The sequence below is a fragment of the Quercus robur genome, chromosome 4 (genome assembly GCF_932294415.1).
Source record: "Quercus robur chromosome 4, dhQueRobu3.1, whole genome shotgun sequence".
NCBI lineage: Eukaryota > Viridiplantae > Streptophyta > Magnoliopsida > Fagales > Fagaceae > Quercus > Quercus robur.
Genome location: NC_065537.1, coordinates 74235855 through 74252119, shown reverse-complemented (window position 1 = coordinate 74252119; position 16265 = coordinate 74235855). Strand labels below are relative to the sequence as shown.

Here is a 16265-nt window from a genome sequence, read left to right as displayed (position 1 = left end):
TATTTTAGAATTAAAAATGTATTTTTCCAGTCTAGGTTCAGTTATTGGCATCCTCATTGGTTTATAATTCAAATAGATATTTTGTTAAATACTTCTTCTTCATCTTATTTATTTTCTTTCTTTTTTCCCCGGATAACCCAGGAGCATTCGGCCTCCTTTAAACACCATCTGTCCCCATGTCTATGATAGTACATGTTCATTAGATTTGAATAGAGCCGATGTTTTAGAATAAGATAGGTGTTGGGTTTACGCTATACACCTTAGTAAAGTCTCACATCAAATACGAAAATCAAATACGAACGATAAGAAAAAAATGTTAATATAACATAATTAGGTCTAAACTCATATGCTGGAGCCCACACAAGTGTGCTTGAATCTCTTCACACTTAACGTTCTTAGCTATATAAAAGCTTACAAATACAAATTGTCAATTTCATAATGTTCTTAAGCATGAAAATAACCATTTATTTACAAACGTTATCAAATCTAGGTGTCAAGGCCCCTCCATTGCTCTTCATTGTATAATTGTACACATAGAGAAGAGTGTGCAAAGATGTTTGATAGAGGTCCAAAGCTTACACCATGAGACATAAATCTTTGAATGTCTATAAACAAATAAATCAATTGAATGAACCTAACAATCACAGAGCACCTTCTGGTTGGAGAAATCATATTAGTAATTACTGTTACTAAAATCAAGAATTGCCTTGATTTTTCAAGGAACAAGAGCTGGGCAATCTTGGGTCAACAGCCAGCTTTCCCTGTCTAGTTCAGGCGCCATTGTCTCAGCATAAGACTATAAAATTCTTGATGGGAAAAAGCAAGTTGGACGCTTCCTACCGGTGACTGAAAGCAACCTTGGCAAGAGGAGTTACTTGCTGAGCCTATGAGCTGATTGTAGTTAGGAAGAGGAAAAACAAAAGTAGCAACATGTTATCTGGCAAGGACTTCAAATCCTCACGACCACCACCATTTCCAAAATCTTGAAGAGTCTTTATGAGCCCATATCGATCTGCAGGTAGTGTGTTCGATTCTTAGAAGCCCCCATCCACCCGCTGGTAGTGTTTGCTGCATCTGATGATTTTAATTGAATTTAAACTAAGCATATGCAATGTAAAATAATTCATTCCTAAGTTGAAAATAAGAAATCATACAATATATCACCCCTTACCCTCACTTTAATAAAATAAGAAAAATGGTGCATTTTCTGAAATGCATTGATAAATTCACTTTGGATGATGGATATTTACATTCAAATGCAATGAAAATCAATAATTTTTTATACTGTGTTGTAAGTATCGGATGGAATATAACTCAGCATTATCAAGCACCAAAATTTGCCAAGATTGGTTTGTAAAATTGAAGAAGAAATTCTTTTAACAAACAAAGGATTTGTTCAGAAATGTTTTTCTAATTTTAAAATAATGATAAATCAGAGCACTGGTTTGAAACAAATGAGCTAGCCCCTATTTTGTTCAGGATCTGTTCGGTATGGATTTTTTTCATTCCATGACTTGCAAGCTCACATGGTTCTCATTAGAACTACTGCTTCACTTTTTTAAAATTCAACATCAGAATTGCACTTGAATATGCTTCTATTTGAAATTTAAAGGATTTTTACCTAGGACTAATCAGAAGAAGCATACAGGCAGATCTGTCCTCAGCCAAATAAGGGCATTTGTTGGTGGTGAGCAGAGAAAGCCAGGACATTGGCCTTGTTCATGTGCTGCACAAAATAAAATATTAGGACTAGTGATGGTAAGGAAATGTTTTAGTGAGTACTACCAAAAAGTTAAGCTGATGCCTATTATTTCTTAATCTTCTTGAAAAAAATATACAAAAAGAAAAAAGGAAAAAGATTCAAAGGATTTGAAACTTGGAAATGCATAAATGAAGGGTTAGTCTAGTGGAAACTAGGATGGAGTACTTGGTGAGATTTGGAATGCTACCGCCACCAATACTCTTTCAATGATATGATAAGTTTCTCCTGAATTTCCCAAGCTCCTCTTGTCAAGCATATGGCTAGGTTTAGAAAATACAATTTGAATTCAAGAATTAAGTGCAAAAGGAACAAAATTATTATCTTAAAACATTTGCTTGACATTTCACAAAGAAATAATGAAGTTGAAGAAATTTCAAGATCCTGGCTCATACTTGATTTTTTCCTGAAGGAAATTATTTCCTTTTAATCAAATTTCAATGCTGACAATGAGGACCACCAGTGGTTATTTTTTCCATTGCTCTCAGGGCCAACCTCCAGGCACCAGTAACAATAGAAGGTTAGGAAACTTGAGAATAAATCTTGAAAACAAAAAATAAATAAATAAGCGGTAGTAAACCATTTTTAGACATCTTGAATAAAGAGGTTTGAATGCTTACCAAAAGTGCTGGTTGCTGAGGAAATTTGAGTTGGTTGGCTGAAGTCACCCTGGATTTTGAACGCAAGGTAATAATTTTCATATCACAAGCTTGAATCTCACAGGGCTATTTATAGCATATCATATCTGGAAGCACGAAAGAAATACAAGTCAGATGGAAAACCAGGTAAAATTGTGCAGAATCCTTGAAAATAAATTAAAATATTAAAGAATGGAAAAAAGTTTAATAGCAAAATGCTGGTAGCAAGCTGAGAAAGTGACAACATTGACCAAAACAAAACAAAAAAAAGATTATTGATTCACGCAATTTCCTAATTAAATCATTGTATTTAAACTAAGTTTTGTGAAGAGTGTCAATTGATTTGGGATAGACATTAGCAATCTTAGGCAAGACTTCCCTAGGGTCTGTCTGCAAAAATCATCATTGCAAAGGACAGTTTTAGAAATATAAGTTTAACATATCATACCTAAAACAAATGAACTTTCTGCATAAATGCAACATATCAGTCACTTTTCCTAATTATCTAATAGAAGCACACATAATAAAGCAGAAGAATTGCTGACCACTTCCTAATTTTGTATGGGCGTTCTTGTTTCAGCCTTTCAAGAGGTGACATGAGAGATACCTACTCATGTCAGTTAAGTTTGATATATCCAAAATAATGAAGGAAGGAATCTGGAAAGCCTTCTGATTCATCATAATTAACACCATTTAAATTTGACTATCCAATAATTGAAGGTACTAAATCACTTTGAGAACTAGATGGTTTTAGTGGAACATTTATGTTCCTGACTTTAATATTTAAATGAAGAAAACGGTGAATGAGGACACGGTGTACACTTTTCAGCCATATGATCACTTCATCATCAATTAATATTCTGAAAAAATAGGCATTTTTTGCTCCAATCTTTGCCCTTCTTCTAATGGAACTACTCCTTCAACAAAGGACAACACCTAAAAAGTGCTTGATCTCAAGGCAGAATCAACTTATGACACTGTTCTTCAGCCAGCCTTCATCAAGTAGTAACACTTTTTCAGACATATTTATCAAAAAGTAAACTTATATATGTGTGTGTGTGTGTATAATTGAACGGAACATACCTAACTGTACAACAACGACTTAGTCATCTATATGTCTGCAGGGGATGTGATCAATCTTGTGTCACTTTTTTCCCTTCTGTTTTTGGTATCATTTCACCATCAAAGGAAATACAAGTACAATGACAACAAATTAATTCAATAAATGAATAATTTGAATGCGCATAGGTACAAGGAAAAGAATTAGTGGACAAGCTGAATGCTGGAGAGCAATGGAAAAGTACCAAAAAAGTATGAATTTAGGAATATTCGGAAGACATCCAAGTAAAATCACATGGAAGATGATAAAGTTCTCAAGGTGTAATGAATTCACAATCACACTTGATATCCTATAAATTGCCTAAAGGATATCTTTTCTTTCAAATCTAGGAGCTGGAATTGGAACTATGAGGCACCATTCTCTACATTATTCTTCATTACAACACAATACATAGGACAGTTCAAACTTTAAAAAAACAGAACATGCTGGCAGGACAAACATAATTGCGGCTCATTGAAAATAACTTTAGCTCTTCAAAAATGTTGATTGAAAGAGATGCATTTGGTAGGTCTATTATCATTCTATTCATCAATGGGATGATTTGAAGCAAATGTCCCTTATGCTAATATTGTCAGAGGCTTAAAACTTTGCAGAGTTGACAAAGACTTTAAAAGCATTTATGATGATAGGTTCAAATTTTATACCAACAAATGACATGTTCAAAGTTTATACCAACAAACACAAATCAGTTGAACAAACCTAACAATCACAGAGCATCTGTAGACTTTGATCTGTCATGGATCAAGCATCTCAGCCATCCTGGGCCAGCTTTCCCCCCTCTGCCTCTGGCACCATTGTCACACAATAGGGCATTTATAATTCTTGGTAGTAATGGTAGCTCCAACAGGTGAGGACAGCAAGAGCAGTCATATGCTGAACCGTTTGAGCTCTTTCAAGTTGGGAAGAAAAAAAGAACCAAATGCAGCAACCTATCCTCCGGAGGGGATGTCACATCTTCCCGTCTACCACCAATTCCAAAGAGAAAGCCTGAGTAAGTCCCTCTCCACACTTGATCAGTGTGATTCAGCGGCTGTTAGAAGGTAAAGAAACAGCACTAGCTATCAACTGCCACATAGTTTACCTGAGATTAAACAGAATGCCAAACTGGCCAAGTCAAATCCCAGTATTTCTTAAAATAGTCTAAACTTATGAAAAAAATGTATTATTCATCAAATACATATGCTGGAAAAATTGCATTACCTCAAAAGTATTTGTCTTGAACTTCAAAACTGCACAGTAGAAACGCAGTGAAAGTATAATGAGGCAAGTGCAGCTCCAGCAAGAATGAGAGTAAATGATTCTTTAATTAAGAAAAGGATGAGATTTCACAGTGACTTGAAAACATATCAGAGATTTAGAAATTTATATACAATGCAAAAGGACCAGCAGCTAGCAGTGGCATAAATTGACAGCGGATGTGTGAGGCACATGTTATTTACAAGTAAATGTGACCCTGCAAAACAAAAGGCAATGAATGAGCATGTTGAAAATCACCTAGTTCAAAAAATATATGTCAACTGTAGCATAATCTTGGGATCTAGAGCCTCTGGTTGAAAAACATCTAACAGCATCTCTTACATAGGTGTACCAAAAATATTTACTACTAGAAAGCTTTACTTTGTTCTGGAATATATATAGATAGATAAATTTGAACATTTTTCTGGATGCCTTGAAGTTTTTATATAAATTAATTTTCTTAAAAAAAACTAAAACGTCTAATACTAAAGTTGTGGTATCAATATCATGATATACAGTCTGTAGAGCATAGTATAAGGCATTGACAACCATAAATGACATACCTTGAACAAATTATTATAAAACCAATTAATTTTTTTTATTTACTACTATACATTATCCATTTGTTATTTTATCCTCTAAAACTTTAATCAAATAATTTGAAGGAACATTTTTTTATAATTCTTTTTCTCAATTCAATAGACAGATTGATTGGTAGTTTGCGGTTTGTTGGTTGTTAAAAAATTCTTTTTAACTTTTTAAATGAATGTGTTGATCAACAAATACATATGCTGGAAATTTAGAATTACCTTAGCTTAAACATTCACAAAAGTCTTGTCTTGTATTTCAGAAGTCCAGAGTAGAAATGTAGAGAATGTATAATGAGGCAAGAGCATCTCCGGCAAGAATGAGAGTAAAGGATGAGCTTTTACAGTGACTTGAAAACTAATCAGATATTTTGGAGTTTTTTTTTTTTTGGGGAGAATTGACATTTAGGAATTCATACACAATGCAGAAGGATCAGCAGCTAGCAGTGGCATGAAATTGACAGCCGGTGTGTAAGGCACTTGTTATTTACAAGTAGAAGTAACACTGCAAAAGAAAAGGCAATGAAATGAGCATATATAACAATGTTGAAAATCACCTAGTTCAAATATTTCAACTGTAGCATGATCTAATGCTTCCTTTCTATGTGTATATAGTTCTGTATGTTGGGGAGTTTTTCTGTAATTTACAATTAAACAACACACTAAAACTAAAACTAAAACTAAACCTGCGGTTTATGATATATGGTCTATAGAGCTTATGATTAAGTGTTTATAAACATACTTTCAGGCTTTTGATGAAATATTCACCCATATATTAATTTAAAAAGAAAAGATACTTTAAAGCTTGGCATTAAAAAGTTAGATAATTTAAATTGATTTTGGTAAAAAAGATTTAAACTTTTCACTGTAGCTTGATGGGAATTTACGAAAATGAGAATTAGTACCTGGGCAGAAACGTTCTTCGACTCATAGTTCAATAATCTATGGATATATTGGGAATGTGGGCAATCTTGGCCCGGCCCTCCCCTTTCTCGTTTCCATACCGTTCTTTCAACAAACGGCATTCAAAGGTATATAGCTCACACAGAGAGGTAGGCAAAACGTCTTCTAGTAAGCAGTCAAGATTTTGGCAGCCCAGAATAGTCAAGCGTTTAAGAGAGGTAAGGTGTTGAAACCCCTTACCATTGAGCGATTTTAGATTTGGTAAATAACTGATGCCGAAATCGGTAAGATTAGGAGGCAGCAACGCCTCCTCTGGAAAGGACTCCAATTCGTTGTCATAACCACAAATTTTGAAACTTCTGAGAGAGTGAAGACCTTGCAATCCCAATTCCATGCGACGGGAAATGAGTTTCTCGCACCTGTTTATAGCAAGACTTTCTAAGCTGGAGGGCAAACCTCCCTCGGGAAAGGATTCCAGTTCTTGACACCCGTACAGACCCAAATGCACGAGAGATGGGAGGAGGGTGTGCATCCCTTCAGGCAGTGACTTTAAGTTTCTGCAATCTTGGATTACAATCCGAGACAAATTTGGAGCGCACAGTCCTCCGCTGGGAAAGGAAACTAAATCAGGGCACTCAGAGAATGCCAAGAAAGAGAGGGAAGCAAACTCTGGTAGAAAGGGCAAAATTGAATAAACGCCACCCTCTATGTACACTCTTTTAAGTGATTGATAGTCATCACCATTTGGAACCTGTATTTTCCCCGAGCATAATAATGCATGGAGAGCTGGAGAGTTAGGAAGCGAAGCAACAAGCTGCTCACACTTTCTAATCTCAAGTGTGGTCAAAGAGGGAAGTTGAACGGGCAGACCCCCACTTAGTTTGGGACAATGTTTAATATATAGTTTTCGAAGACAAGTGAAAACTTCCCCTTCAAATATAACCCACTCCTGCCACTCTGGCATATCTTCAAATGTTAAACACTCAAGGGCTCTGAACGGTTTAATTGTATTCCCATAGAACTCAGGGCCCGCGCTTGATATTCCACCAAAACATTGAATTTTAAGACTCTTGAGGTCAGGTAGCTGTCCAAGCGGAGGCAAGGAGAAGCAATTATCACAATTACGAAGCTCTATGTACACCATTTTAGAGAATGACGAGTCTCCTAACCATTTTGGAAAGCTTGTACCCTCATAATTAGTGATGGTGAGAGAATTCAAGTTTGTATGAGGACACAACTGCTCAAGCAAAATTCTTTCCTTTTCTGAATCTTCAGCGCCATGACCAGGTTTCCATTCCAACTTCAACTTAGATAAATCTTGCTTATTCTTTAATATAACCTCCGTAATATCTTTATTAATGCATTGAACATTTTCCAAGTTCAACAGAGACAATTTTCCAGAAAGATGCTGAAGCTCCCCCAACTCTTTAATACTGGACCCATCATCATGTTTGCCCACACCAAAAACATATAATTTTCTGAGATTTTTCATTTTACCCATCTGAGGAGGCATCTCTTCCATCGTGGCTTTACTATTATCTAGGTGGCGCAAGTTGATTAGTTTACTCGTGTTGGTGGGAAACTTGGTGATGTACCTTGACAATATCAAGGTTTGCAAATTATACAACTTACATAAAGAATCAGGCAAGTGTTTGATTACAGTGTCACTAATATTCAAATAACGAAGGTGCTTCAAATCATCAACAAAATTAGGCAACTCCGTTATTCTTGAACTAGAAAATGTTAAAACCCGCATGGTCTTAAATTCCTTCAACAAATCACATTTCATCTTCCATAAGTTGTCATATTCTTTCCTCCAACTCCATTTTAATTTTTCCAAGAAGGTTCGCAAATCCTTTGCATCATAAAGGATCTCAAATTTCTTAGAGTCATCAAATCTACCTTCATAACATGAAAAATGGCGTGTCTTTTCTGTTATTTCATTCAACTCATTGTCCTCCTCCAACCTAAAACAAAATTCTCCAGATATAAATGTTGCCAAGTCATTGACTAAGTCATGCATTATGAAACGTGATTCACTAGTACTTGATTGTTGAAAAAGTGACCTAGATACGAGATCATCAAAGTACCGTTCACCTATTTCTTCCATCCTCCCATTTCCTTTGGATTGCTGTAAAAAATCTTGTGCCATCCACAACAAGACCAACTCCTCCTTTTTAAATTCATAATCCTTTGGAAGGATGGAGCAATAAGCAAAGCATTGCTTCAAATGTGATGGGAGGTAGTGGTAGCTCAATCTTAGAGCCGGAAGGATGCTACTTTTTTCTTCTGGTAAATTCCATATATCACTCTTCAAAATCATTGTCCACTCCTTTGGATCTTGCTCACAACGCAGCAAACCACCAAGTGTTTTTGCTGCTAAAGGTAAGCCTTTACACTTCTGGGCAATTTGCCTACCAATATCCTCTAGAATTGGATCACTAGCTTTACCATTTATAAATGTGTGTTTTTTAAACAATGACCAGCATTCTTCATCTGATAATTGTCTTAGAAAAAAAGGTGCAACAGTGCGGACATTTGATGCGACTTTTGTACTGCGTGTAGTAACAATGATCTTAATCTCCTTTGCCCCACATCTGATAACTTTAAGTAGCTCAACCCAATCATTATATTTCTCATTCCAAACATCGTCTAGAACAAGGAAAACTTTCTTCTCCATAAATTTCTCTCTAATTTTATTTTGCAGAAAATTCATGTTTTGATTGTCACAAGCAGAGGAAGTGACCTCCTCAAAAATAGTTTTTGCTATCCGAAAATTATCAAAATTTTCTGAAACGCAAACCCAAGCTTTGAGATCAAAACTCTCCTCTATTCTTTTGTCATTGAAAACAAACCGAGCAAGAGTTGTTTTTCCAACTCCACCCATACCCACTATGGGAACAACACATATCCCATCAACACTTGCACCATTAGATTGGAACTTCTCAAATATCCCCTCCTTGTCCTTGTCTCTACCAAACACACCATATTCTTCAGGGCAAGAAGTTGTCAATGGTCTTGATTGTATACCTTTAAGACCAGGGGCATCCTTCAGGGCACCATTAGCAACAAGACCAAGGGCATCCTTTTGTTTTATAATATATTCTAGATTATCCAGAATTTCTTCTAGCTTAGATTGTATGTCAAATGAATTAGCAGAGAAGAAGTCCCATACCGTACTAGTGCTGGTTTGAAATTCAGCTTCTGACTTGGATCGTAAGGCTTCAGTGGCAATCTCATCGAGAAGGTCATCCGCAACATAAGCAGCATCTTTAAGCTCGTTCAGCCACCGTTTCACATTTGGGTCTTCAAATTGCTTCTCCTCCGCATCAACGAGCAGTGAATCAGCAGATATCAGCACTAACTTCAGCTTTCGCACCAATCCTTCAATAACTTTGCTTCCCTTGAGAAAGTTGACAACGTCACGAGAGGCCATTCTGTCAAACGCCACCTGAAGGAATGCAGAGAAAACTGCTCCACCCACAAACTCTAGAGCCATGCTTTCTTCTTTGCAAAAAGACGTGAGTGGTGAAAGAGAATGCAAACAAGAGAGAACCAAGAGAGAGTGAGAGAGAAATGTGATCAGTGAAAGTGTTTTTTGTTTTGTAGAAACTCTAAAAATACTTCCTCTATTGCTTTTAAAGCGTGCAGCTGAAAAGTCCTTTGTTTACCAATCTACGTGTGAATCAAATGTGAACCATTGAATTGATTTCAATGAATAATTGAGCGCTGTGGTGGATCCCAGATACGGTCATAGCGCGTTTTCCAGGAAGCACAATAATTGAGCACAGCTAGCAGATTGTGATTCAAATTATTGAGGGATAAGAAAAATGAACACCAGTGTTTACACTTTACACTTAACCTTTTTTTTTTTTTCTTTTCTTTTTGACTTTCAACTTATACCTTCTGTTCAGGATAATAATTCATTATCATCAAATCAAGGCACCAATTAATTTTTAGTTTAAATAAAGATTGAATCCCATATTTTTTATTCAACCATCCGAAACTTTTCTAATTGAACTAACTGATACTCACGAAAATTATCCTGTTGATAAAGTGAATTTGATTTATGATTGAACTTTGTTGGCTACTGTAATTATTTTGCTTATTAGCAGAAAGATGAATTTACGCGTCGTGGTGGATCCCGCACGCTCTTTGCACCTTCCACTGTTACAAAAGTGAATCAAACAATATCTTTTTAATTAAAAATTTCATGTAAGAGAATAGAGAGTTTCTTTCTATAAAAAATTAACTCTAATGGAAGTTGCTTTGTTAAATATGTTTATGAAAAGACAAAAGACTTTACCTTAGTCCAAGTGTAAAAGCATTTACCCCTCTGATTATTGGTTATATTTGGTTTACTTTTGAGTAAGTGAATTTGATTATGATTCAGCTTTTGATAAAGCAATTTTATAGCCTCGGAGGACAGGTGGCATTGGATTTTAGGCCTAAAGAAACAAGGTTTATGGACTCCGACATTATAGTGTAATAAATACCAAAAATAGCACCCTGTGAGTATTTTGTGTAAAATTTTTTTTGTCTATTTTAATATAAAAATTTACTTTTTCTATTTTACATACTCACTATATTATTTATTTTATATTACTTTTCATCAAAATATATTTTTTAATTTTTTATTGAATTTTTTAATTATTTATCTTTCTTTACGTATAACAACTATAATTGTCACAACATAAATCGTATTATGAATCGATTTTTTATTTTTTTGTATCGTGTCATGTATCGTAAGATACACAAACACTTAATAAAATTTAAGAAAAAAAATTATAGATATACATATTTAAAGGGTATATATTAATTATAAATTTTGAATATATTCACTAATGACTAGTTTATTCATCACTTATGTAATAATATTTGACAAGCTAACTAAATAAATCAAACTAGCATATGTTTATAGTCTACACATTCAAATTGCTTAAATTTAAAAGTTATAATATGTTACAAAGACTCAAAAATAATAATTTATTTTCCTCATATTCATCATATTGCCTGAGCAATCATATCTAAGTCAATGTTATTATCATGTTTATCATTTTGAAAACTTATTTCTTCACTAAAATTTTCTTCATTGTCATTAACATTTACTATCCCTTCTTGTTCTTTTCATTTTAATATGTTTTTAAAAAATTCTTCTTGGCATTCTAATTTCTTGGACTTATAACAATAATGACCAAAATAAATTAAAAAAATATATTGTTGATTAATATCTTATTCATAGTATAGACAATAAATTTATAAATATTAAATTGAAGTGTAAGTGTGTACTATATAGTCCAAATTTTGTAAGAGAAAAAGAGGGGAAAAAAACTTATGAATATGTTATTTTATTAGGCTAAATTAAGTAACTTAATAATTTATGTTAAAAACAAGTTTAACAACTTGTTAGATTCAAATAAAAGTACAATTTTTAACAAAAAATTCTTATTTTAAAGTATTTATCTATGTATCGTATGATATGTACGATTTTACGATACAATACATACTATATCATATGTTTGTGAACACTTACGATTGTAATTTAGGTAGAAAATCAGGGGAGAATGGTTTGCAAAGTGACAAATATATAATAAATAATGCTATATGCACAAACTATCTTACAACATCATTATAAATTGTTGATTCTCATATGAATCAACCACTAATATAATAATTTTACTAATTATATTCACCATCCACCGCATTACCTTTTTGCAAATATATATATATATATATATAAAATAAATTGTGTTACATGGTAGTTCATAGCTCACACTTTTTTAAAGTTTTATATTTGTCTTATTTTAAAAAATAAATAGAAAATTATTTTTATTTGTTTTTAAAAACAAATAGATAGACACAAGAGAGAGACTGAATAATTGCATGTTGTGGTGGATCCTAGCACAATAATTGAGAAAGAATTTGACATATATATATGGCAAACCTCCCTCGGGAAACGATTCCAGTTCTAGACACCGGCACAGACTTAAATGCACGAGAGATGGGAGGAGGGTGTGCATCCCTTCAGGCAGTGACTTTAAGTTTTCGCACTCAAAGATTACAATCTCAGACAAATTTGGAGCGCACAGTCCTCCGCTGGGAAAGGAAACTAAATCAGGGCACTCAGAGAATGCCAAGAAAGAGAGGGAAGCAAACTCTGGTAGAAAGGGCAAAATTGAATAAACGCCACCCTTTATGTTCACTCTTTTAAGTGATTGATAGTCGTCACCATTTGGAATTTGTATTTTCCCCGAGCATAATAATGCATGGAGAGCTGGAGAGTTAGGAAGCGAAGCAACAAGCTGCTCACACTTTCTAATATCAAGTGTGGTCAAAGAGGGAAGTTGAACGGGCAGACCCCCACTAAGTTTGGGACAATGTTTAATATATAGTTCTCGAAGACAAGTGAAAACTTCCCCTTCAAATATAACCCACTCCTGCCACTCTGGCATATTTTCAAATGTTAAACACTCAAGCGCTCTGAACGGCTTAATTGTATTCCCATAGAACTCAGGGCCCACGCTTGATATTCCACCAAAACATTGAATTTTAAGGCTCTTGAGGTCAGGTAGCTGTCCAAGCGGAGGCAAGGAGAAGCAATTATCACAATTACGAAGCTCTATGTACACCATTTTAGAGAATGACGAGTCTCCTAACCATTTTGGAAAGCTTGTACCCTCATAATTAGTGATGGTAAGAGAATTCAAGTTTGTATGAGGACACAATTGCTCAAGCAAAATTCTTACCTTTTCTGAATCTTCAGCCCCGTGACGATATTTCCATTCCAACTTCAACTTAGATAAATCTTGCTTGTTCTTTAGTATAACCTCTGTAGTATCTTTATTAATGCATTGAACGTTTTCCAAGTTCAATAAAGACAATTTTCCAGAAAGATGATGAAGCTCCCCCAACTCTTTAATACTGGACCCATGATCATGTTTGCCCACACCAAAAACAAGTAATTTGATGAGATTTTTCATTTTACCTATTTGCGGTGGCATCTCTTCCATTTTGGCTTCACTATTATCTAGGTGGCACAAGTTGATTAGTTTACTTGTGTTGGCAGGCAACCTGGTGATGTACGATGACAATATCAAGGTTTGCAAATTATACAAGTTACATAGAGAATTAGGTAAGTGACTAATTCTAGTGCCACGAATATTCAAATAACGAAGGTGCTTTAAATTATCAACAAAATTAGGCAACTCCATTACTCTAAAACCAGACAACGATAAAACCCGCAAGACCTTAAATTCCTTCAACAAATCACCTACCATCTTCCCTATGTTGTCATGCTCTTGCCGACTACGTTCTAATTCTCCCAAGAAGGTTCGCAAACCCTTTGCAACATAAAGGATCTCAAATTTCTTAGAGTCATCAAATCCACCTTCATAACATGAAAAATGGCGTGTCTTTTCTGTTATTTCATTTAACTCATTTTCCTCCTCCAACCTAAAACAAAATTCTCCAGATATAAATGTTGCCAAGTCATTGATTAGGTCATGCATTATGAAACATGATTCATTAGTACTTGATTGTTGAAAAAGTGACCTAGATACGAGATCATCAAAGTACCGCTCGCCTATTTCTTCCATTCCCTCGTTTCCTTTAGATTGCTGCAAAAAATCTTGTGCCATCCACAACAAGACCAACTCCTCCCTTTCAAATTCATAATCCTTTGGAAATATGGAACAATAAGCAAAGCAACGCTTCAAATGTGATGGGAGGAAGTGGTAGCTCAATCTTAAAGCCGGAAGGATGTCATTTTTTTCTTCTGGTAAATTCCATATATCACTCTTTAAAATCATTGTCCACTCCTTTGGATCTTGCTCACAGCGCAGCAAACCGCCAAGTGTTTTTGCAGCTAATGGTAGGCCTTTACATTTTTGGACAATTTGTTTACCAATATCGTCTAGAATTGGAAATTCACTGGCCTTTCCATTTATAAACGCATGTTTTTCAAATAATGACCAACATTCTTCATCTGATAATTGCTTTAGGTGAATAGCTGCAACAGTGAGTACATTTGATGCGACTTTTTCACTACGTGTGGTAACAATGATCTTAGTCTCCTTTGCCCCACATCTAAAAACTTTAAGTAGCTCAACGGAATCATTATAGCTCTCATTCCAAACATCATCTAACACAAGGAAAATTTTCTTCCCCATGAATTTCTCTTTCATTTTATTTTGCAGCAAACTTATGTCTTGAAAGTCACAAGCAGATGAAGTGACTTGCTCAAAAATAGCTTTTGCTATCTTGAAACTATCAAAATTTTCTGAAACACAAACCCAAGCTTTGAGATCAAAATACTCCGCTACTCTTTTGTCATTATATATAAGTCTAGCCAGAGTTGTTTTACCAATCCCACCCATACCCACAATGGGAACAACACATAGGCCATTAACAGCTGCATCATCTGATTTAAACTTCTGAAATATAGCCTCCATATCATTGTCTCTACCAAACACGCCATATTCTTCAGGGAGAAAATTTGTCAATGGTCGTGATGGAACTCCACCAGCAACCTTTTCCAGGCCCAGGTCATCCTTTTCTTTTGTGAGTGATTCTAATTCGTTTAGAATCGTTTCCAGTTCAGATTTAATCCTTGTGTCAAGCAAAACAACAGAAGTAGGGATCAAGCCACTTACCTTGCATCGCAATGCTTCATAGCCAATCTCATCCAGGATGTCATCCGCACCATAAACAGCATGTTTGAGCTCGTCCAGCCATTCTTTTACAGATGGGTTTGTATATTGCTTCTCCTCCGCGTCAACGAGCACCACGTTAGCAGACCTCAGCAACTTCTTCAGCTTTTTAAGCGATCCATCAATGTCTTTCCTTCCCTTGAGAAAGTCTAGGAAATCACGAGAAGCCAGCCTGTCAAACGCCACCTGAAGGAATGCAGAGAGAAATGCTCCACCAACCAAAGCCCCGGCCATGCTTTCTTCTTTGCCAAAGATGTGAGTGGTGAAAAACCAAAGGCAAGAGAACGCAAACAGGAGAACCAAGAAAGAGAGAGTGAGAGAGAGAAATGTGATCTGTGAAAGTGTTTTTTGTTTTGCAGAAACTCTCTAGATACTTCCTCTTTTGCTTTTAAGGCGTGTAGCAGAAAGATCATATAACGCAATACGTGTGAACCAAATGTGAACCGTTGATTGATTTCAATGGAGTGATTGAATAATTGCAAGTTGTGGTGGATCCCAGACACGGTCATGATTTCAATGGCCTATCAGTCTGTGTGGTCCCTACCAATTACAAAAAGGTGAGTGAGACAGTGGGAGATAAGGAAAATTTATATAGTTAATTGAGTTTATTTTCATGGGTTTATTGTACAAAATTACAGTTATTCATTTTTAAAATACTGTACTTAACAAATAAACTACAGAAGCAATAATGGAAATAAACACTTCAAGCTTTGATCTTAGAATGATTGGTCCTTGAGTTAGCATTGGAGTAGGGTGTCTTTTTCTGTAATTTCTGATAATAGAAAGGAGCAGTAGAAAGATCCAGATCCACAAATTTTTTTTTTTTTTTTTGTGGGCCGGGGGGGGGGGGGGGGGGGGGGGGGGCCGCGGTGGTAGAATAGTTGGTGTGCTTTAGTCAAACCATTATTTCCATTGGGGTTACAATAATTGGGGCATCTTTTCTAGTAATGTTTGTAACTTTATGAGAAGAAAATTCAATGCGGGGTCAAGTTTTTGAGCTAGTGGAATGAACTTTACTTCCTAAAACTAAATAAATAAATATAGTGGAAGTTGCTTACTTGTTTCTGAAAAAAGAAGATATGAAAATGTCAAATTTAACTAGTTGGAAGGAAGTTTAATTCTCAAAAATGTCTAAGTGGAACGAAGTATTTTTTTTTTTTTTTTTTTTTTTTTTTTTTTTTTTTTTTTTTTGTGGAAGAAACTATGAAGTTTACTTCCCAAAAGTTAAAATTAAGAAATCTGAGTGAAAGTTGTTTTATAAGGTTGTTCATGAAAAACAAGAAGATTGAAGATCCATGGGACTAACTGATTTTT

The 16265-nt window shown here is 35.1% G+C and overlaps 1 protein-coding gene across 16 annotated transcripts; it reads right to left on the bottom strand.

Moving 5' to 3' along the window:
- Nucleotides 1-297: 297 nt before the first annotated feature.
- On the bottom strand, nt 298-15765 carry LOC126723701 (putative disease resistance protein At3g14460). Of its 16 annotated transcripts, XM_050427462.1 has the most exons (10): nt 6246-9876; nt 5563-5845; nt 4718-4970; nt 4217-4598; nt 3481-3556; nt 2943-3408; nt 2380-2504; nt 2155-2254; nt 1622-1726; nt 298-1074 (listed from the first exon to the last, which is right to left on the bottom strand). In XM_050427462.1, the coding sequence occupies exon 1, from the start codon at nt 9740-9742 to the stop codon at nt 6275-6277; it is 3468 nt and encodes a 1155-aa protein (XP_050283419.1). In that variant the 5' UTR covers nt 9743-9876; the 3' UTR covers nt 298-1074; nt 1622-1726; nt 2155-2254; nt 2380-2504; nt 2943-3408; nt 3481-3556; nt 4217-4598; nt 4718-4970; nt 5563-5845; nt 6246-6274. The 16 variants fall into 16 exon arrangements, with proteins under 16 accessions (XP_050283419.1, XP_050283432.1, XP_050283430.1 ...); XM_050427475.1 differs by lacking the exons at nt 2943-3408; nt 3481-3556 and adding an exon at nt 13071-15765 and having other exon boundaries at nt 6246-7582; XM_050427473.1 differs by lacking the exons at nt 2943-3408; nt 3481-3556 and adding an exon at nt 13696-15764 and having other exon boundaries at nt 6246-8210.
- Between the last annotated feature and the right edge of the window lie 500 nt (nt 15766-16265).